At 40.5% G+C, this 6,717-nt stretch overlaps 1 protein-coding gene across 2 annotated transcripts in view; it reads right to left on the bottom strand.

The window, feature by feature from the left end:
• Positions 1-3,443, bottom strand: part of SYNE1 (spectrin repeat containing nuclear envelope protein 1) — a 310,346-nt gene extending 306,903 nt beyond the window's left edge. For both annotated transcript variants that reach the window (XM_082306888.1, XM_082306887.1), the window contains exon 1: positions 3,322-3,443. In XM_082306888.1, coding sequence (XP_082163014.1) covers positions 3,322-3,385 — 64 coding nt within the window. In that variant the 5' untranslated portion in view covers positions 3,386-3,443. The remainder of the gene's footprint in view (positions 1-3,321) is intronic.
• Positions 3,444-6,717: the final 3,274 nt, after the last annotated feature.

Raw genomic sequence — 6,717 nt, forward strand, 5'->3', positions numbered from 1 at the left:
AGCTAAGGGTATGTGTCTAGCAAAAGAGTGAGATGGCTTCTGTGGATTTATACCTACCTTCCCAATTATGATTAACCTTTCCTCAGAGACACCCCCCACGCCCATTTAAGGCCATTCTTTTCTGCAACCCTTGCCTATTATACATGTTATAAAATTCCCAGAATTAAAATATAATAGGAAGGATTTTTGCTTCAAAAACATGGCCTTATTAATCAAAATTCAAGTGACAAGGGATCATACTCCTTCTGGAGAGGCCTGTCTCTCTCCCTTGAGTGCACACTGAGCTATAAGGAATAGCCCTATGTCTCAGTTTTTATTAGGATGACAGGGATGATGAAGTTTGAGATGATAAATCTTATTCTCAATGCCAACCTCTCTCCTGTGCACTGCCTGAAGGAGTAGATCCTCCATTCTTCTGGGCAGAGAGAGCAATACTGCACCAAGTTTTTGTCTGGGCACCACAGGATAAGACAGGTTGCATACCCACTTGCATACAAACCCACAGTCCAGCACACTGCACAGCTTTATGATTGTTTGTCCCAAGTGGATTTCTGAGGCAGTGATATGCAGTCTTATTCAAAAACTCTGTAACATTTACAGAGTGTATTGCAAGTGTCATAATCACCAACAAAAGGAAGTGTCTACATTTTTTTTTTATTAAAAAAAAAAAAAAACAACAAAGCAACACTAGAACCAACTTTGTTGCTCTCTGACAGTTTTTAGGAGAGCTGATATAATTGCATTCAGTTGCCGTATGTACAGCAGAGATTTCAAAACTGGTGTTGAGAATCCCAGTAAAGAGTGGTATTTTTATGGTCTTTCCTACACACTCTCACCACAAACGCACTTACTGGAAACCTGTCAGGCGAATACGAGACAACGATGTGGAGGAGGGAGCACAGCTTGCTTTACCTCTCTCCCGCAATCTTGACAAATTCCCAGCACTGACATCTTGCAGCACTCTCTGACAGTGTCACACAAGAACTCCCCTGCCTCAGCTTACGGCCAGGTACAAAAGGAGGTGTTGTAAAGCACAACTGCTGCTCGGCACGGACTGGGGATCCCCCAAACCATCTCCGTTCCCGTTACACCATGAATACTGTCAATTCCACTCTCACCTTGAGCTACGCACCCAGCTCCAACTGCACCAATTTTGGCCTGCCATGCAAACACACCAAGAAGTATCTCTGTGTTCCTGTGTCCATACCTGCTCCTATTTCAATTGACTATAATTTCTGAAAGGTAGAGCAACCTTAATTCACATGGGCTAAGGTAGTTGCAGTGCAGATTGCCTGCTCATCCATAATGCAGAACTACAGACTAAAAAAAGACTTAGGCTCCAAGCACTCCAGTCTTGGCACAGGTGAAGTATCGAAATAGTGCTTCTGCAGCAAAACTTAGATCCCAGCAATACCAAGCTGAACTGATTTCATCTGAGAAGCAAAGAATCCAGTTAGAGGCATGACTTCAAATTTGGCATTGTGTGTTAGTTTGCATTTAGTTCATACATTTTCTTCTAAAGTGTCTTCACTTAAAAGGTCACTTAACTATTTTTGCTTAATTTCCAAAAAGGAAAAACCCACATATAGCTGACTGAACTATATATCAGATCTCTACAGAGCAAAACACACAAAAATAAAAAACAATTATGTAAAAAAAATGGAGTGCAAATAAACAGAACAGCCATTTTGTCAGCAACAGCTTTATAGAAAGTTAGTACATAACAATTTGATAATTAATAGTCCACATAGCTCCTGTAGCATCCTCCTTACTCATTGCTTTAGAGTACCAGCCTGGATAATCTTCCCTGATCCTTTCCTTTGCAACGTGCCTTCATAACCTTCGAGCACCTCTACTATTTCTCACATGCATTTCTTCATATTCCTCAGTAGGGCACTCAGTTTCAGAATTATTTCATTTCTTGCTTCAAGTCTCTCGTTTTTTTCTCTGGGATCCTTATTAAGAATGTGACTTCTTTTAAATGTATACTTTTAAATGTATACTACACTGAGATGCATAGATAACATACCCCTGCCTGTTCTGTGAGCAATGTTGCCTCACTGTACCCTTGCACTCTCTCATTCCTTTGTGTCTACCTGGAGTGTCTCACCCTAATGTTTAAACCACAAATTCTCTGGGCAGGGGGTATTTCCTCGCTCTATGTTTGTGGGCACTTTGAACAACCATTGTCCGAGACTGCAGCCTAAGAATTAGCAGACACACATAAAAATAGCAAGGATAGACAATAATGTAGAAAACTCCGTGGAACATCAATCAGGAGTATTTTGGAGTTGGAGAAGTGCTGTAGCGGGCCTAAACAGGACAGCATCTGCATATTTATTCTCATACTAAACTATTGAGGCTATGTGGAAATTACGCATGCTAGTTTTATCTAGTGGCGGGAAGTTGAGTTCAGATATCCTCAAGTGAAAAACAATAAATGAAAGGAAAAGCCATGGGATGATAAAAGTTTCCAGATTTAGAAGATGCAGAAGGGGTAGCAAGAGTTTTGTGCATAAAAGCTTTTGTTGAAGTCAGTGGAAGCTGATGTGTAAAGAAAGGAAGAGGTCAGGGATTTAAGATTAAGTTTAAAAGTTAATGGGAGTGAAACCTACAGCCACACTGACAATTTGTTTCTAATCAATAGCATTGTTTCAGCAAAAACATACATTCTCAATGCAAGCTTTTAGCTGCAGCATTCAGGTGTATAACTTCTAAAAAAGTAAGACAATACCTTTTTTTAATAATGTTTTATTATAAGAACTTAAAAAAATAATGAATACTCAATGAATACTGCAAAGACATCCTGAAAGGTCACCAACTTCAGCACTAATAATTAGCTCATTGACCTATGAATTATTCAATGCGTAACAACATAATGAGGTACAGCTCTTGTTTGGAGACAGCAAGTATGGCTTAACTAATAAATACTAGTTTATCAGTGGAGCAGATCTACCTGTAGACTTCATAGCTGAGAAAAGGATAGATATAATTTCTATTGTCTATTCTACGAGAAAACTGATGGACAATCAGGTCACGGGGGAGAAACAGAATCAAAGTCTCATAATCTTCAATTCAGTGGCCGCTCGCATGGATCGACGTTTGTGATACCAGCTGCTTTTAAACACCACTATTAATGCTATATCAAAGGACTCTCATAAGCAGAGCCCTTCAGATATACTACAAATATTTTCCAGTAGATAAGTTTAGAACAGTTATTAAACTTCAGAAATATTGTCCTGACTGTGTACTACAGTAAAAACCAGGAACCTCCATTTATGAATGGGTGGCAGAAAGCGCCAGCCCGAGTCAGTCTCTTACCTTGAAGTCGTTGCATGACATTGGCAATATCTCTAGATCTTGCCACTAGTCGGGATGAGGCCATGATCTCTCTCCAGTGAGTCCTCTTCCCCTGGCAGAAGTCTCCCTCCAAGCCGCTGACCTCGGTGAGGTGGGGATCTCAGACGACTTCCTTTTAGCGTGCAACCCTCAGCCCTGGCACAGCATGCCTGGGGCGGTCAAACGCCTCCAGTCCAACGCCAGCCCTTGCAGGGCTGGGGAACAGCGCTGGCAAGCAACCTCAGCACCTGAGAAAGAAAGCACCAAGGCTTAGAGGAAACTTTTACCAGCTCTGCAAGACTAAGAAGTCTGAGTCTTAATAGCTATTTTAACGCATAAAGAGCGGTATGTTTTGCCCATAGTGTACACCCCAGCCAGAGACACAATTAATGCTGAAAGCTTGCTTGGCAATCATCAGTGGAATGAAGCTGCAAAAACTAATCATTAAAAACAATTGGCAATGCACCAGACATCAATGCTTTCCTGAGGATGCTTGTGGATGTTGTTTTAGAAATAACAATAATGTTATACATATTAAAAGTAATACTGTAATACTTCTTAATGTAAATAATATTAGGCATAAAGGAGGAAAATGAAACTACTTGTAAAATCCCAAAGCTGTACAACTCTCATTCTATTTCACCAGGCTAGAAAGGAACACGTAATAGTAACTCATTGATCAGGATAACCCCTAACTTCACTGGACTATGTGCTCTAATCTGAAATACTGAGATTCACATACTTTATTATTAAATGAAATTTCATTTATATTCACTTTTTAGTGTATGATGATGTATTTTGGGACATTTAACATCAAAAGCTGTGAACTGGAACTACTACATCAACTTAACACTGTTGTAACTATAATAAGAACTATGTGACTATAAATCTGGTAAAAAAAAAAAGTCAAATTAGATTCTTCAGATGATGTTATCAATATGATCTTATCTTCTGAGGAACAAGTACATGTTGTGTGTGTAGGCACCTGCTTCCTTATTAAGAACTGAGCGTATAGACACCAAGAATAATTGTATTCATACTACACACACTGGGTGCATCCCAAATTCAAGGTGATATGCGGTTGATCAATATCATGAGTATGAGTGGGTTGATTGGCATTGTGCACTTTCCTCTTTTCCTGGTCCCAGCCCTCCAGCATCAGGCAGACAAGCCTTTAGGCTGCACTGCTTTAGGCACGCTGAACTGTCCCAAAGGAGCTGTGTCAACATGTAAGGGCTGCCAGAGGAAATCACATTTCAACATTTCCCTTTCTGACCCTTCAAACCCCGCTTTCCCTCTTACTGCTGTTTTTATTGTATGTTTGCTTTGTATTTCAGATACGTAAGCACTGCTCAGGTCAGCAGACCCAAGCTGGCTTTAAATTGGTGGAGCCGAGAGAAGCACGCTTCTCATGGATCAAGGTGCAGAACAGACCGTAAAATCCACCTGCGTGCACGGGCTGCGCTGTGGCCAGACTGGTGCCGATACCCACTGCAGCCACATTGCTGCTATTTTTTCATAAGACATCCAGACACTCATGTCCCCGCTGTCTTGCCATGTGTGCCTGCTCTCTCCTTCAGTGGCCTCCTCCTTTCCTTCTTTTTCCAACCTTTGCCCCGCACCCTTCTTGGGGTGCACAGAGCTTGTGCATTATCAATCACCATTTCTCAATCCCAGCAAGGAGCCCAGGCAGCTGGGAGGCCTCACCCTTCTGACAGCTTGGCACAAGAAGGTGCCACCATCACATGGCTGCAGCACCAGCTGGAGCTGATGGTCCCCTGGCATTGCTGAATCGCCGCATAGAGCATGGGCAACCAGAGCTCTCTTCCACAGCTGACACCAAAGAGTGCCCAACTTGGTGGACAGGGAGGAAGAGGAGTTTTTCTGTTGCTCATGGCCACCTATGTCAGCTTCATGAACTTTGCTTCCTTTGCAATATTTAAATGAAACATCAGGTTGTCTAACCCTATCCAAACCAGAAATATTTTAACCAGGTGGGTTAAATGAAGCCTTGTTTCTGTGGCAGTGGCACTGCTAGCATTTTAAGCAGTAATGTAAGCGAGGTACAGCAACTTTTAATAGCAAGCTGCTAGACTAATTGTTGGGCAGAGATAAGGGGTATTAAAAATGCCTCGTCTGACTGTTTCTTGGCTAACAGCAGTAATAATATCAGAATACCAGCCCACTCACACCGTGACAGAGCTGTTGTAAGTCAGCTGTACATGAGCAGATTTACAGGAGCTGTGGAAGATGCTGATCCAACTCCAAGTTAAAAGCGTCTGGGAAATTGTAATGAAGATATATGTTCAATCTACTCCTACAGCAGGCTGAGTCATTGTCCAGCAATAAATAGCAGACTTGCAATTAATAATTTATCTAGCTGATATTGAATTATATGCTGCATAAGAAGAATCTGTCGTTCTAAATATGGCTCCTCATTCAAAAGCTCCTTTGCAAGCAGTGGGAATTAACTCGTTTAAAGAAGACATTAAGTTACTACAGGTGGGAAGGAAAGATTCTCGTGTGCCATTGCACAGTCACCTCCACAGGCAGAAAACCACAGCTCAGAGCACAGCAAAGACATCAGTGGAACAGATGAAACGAAGCTTCACGCACCCTTCTCACCTGTCTTCAGCCAACATCTAAAGTTCCACAGAACAAGAAACCTACACGCAGGGTCAGCTATTCAATGTAATGCAGAGGGGAAATTTTTCCTGACTTCTACAAATAGTTAAAGCCTGCAATAAAAGATCTTTTTTTCCTACTGAAAGAATATATTTTTCAGATTTGTAAACTTTAAAATCTTAATTAAATATTCTCATAGCTGTAACACAAAGTCATTTGTAATAAATTGAATGACTTTTTCATTTCAGTGCCAGACACAAAGATGTATCTTCAGATGGATATGTTTTCAAAACACACAGGTTTTAAGAAAAGTGTATGGCTTAAGTCTTATAAATCTTAGCCTGAAATAAACCTGAAGGACTATATGAGCTATTCCCTGCTTTAGCATTCGACAAGTGATTATTCATTATTATTAATTATTAATTTTTTGGTCTCAACATACAGGGAATGAATACACAAGAGTGAAACAGAATGGTTTTGCATATAAATGAGATAAATTTTTTATTACATTTGCCACTTATCTAGATTTAATGGATAAAGTTATGCTGACACCATTGTCTTATATTAATATCCTGGTACTCTGTTTTTAGATGAAAAGAGGAAACGTAACTTCTCTCATACAAAAACCATTAGGCCTAGCAATCTGCTATAGTAATATGCAGTTTACAGTTCTCTGGATTGTATTGTTTCTCTCTTCAAATGCCAGAAAAGTAGGACGTCTGTTCTATGAAAGATATAAGAAAAACACTAGAT

Source organism: Platalea leucorodia, assembly GCF_965183815.1.
Source record: "Platalea leucorodia genome assembly, chromosome: 3".
In the NCBI taxonomy this organism is placed as follows: Eukaryota; Metazoa; Chordata; class Aves; order Pelecaniformes; family Threskiornithidae; genus Platalea; species Platalea leucorodia.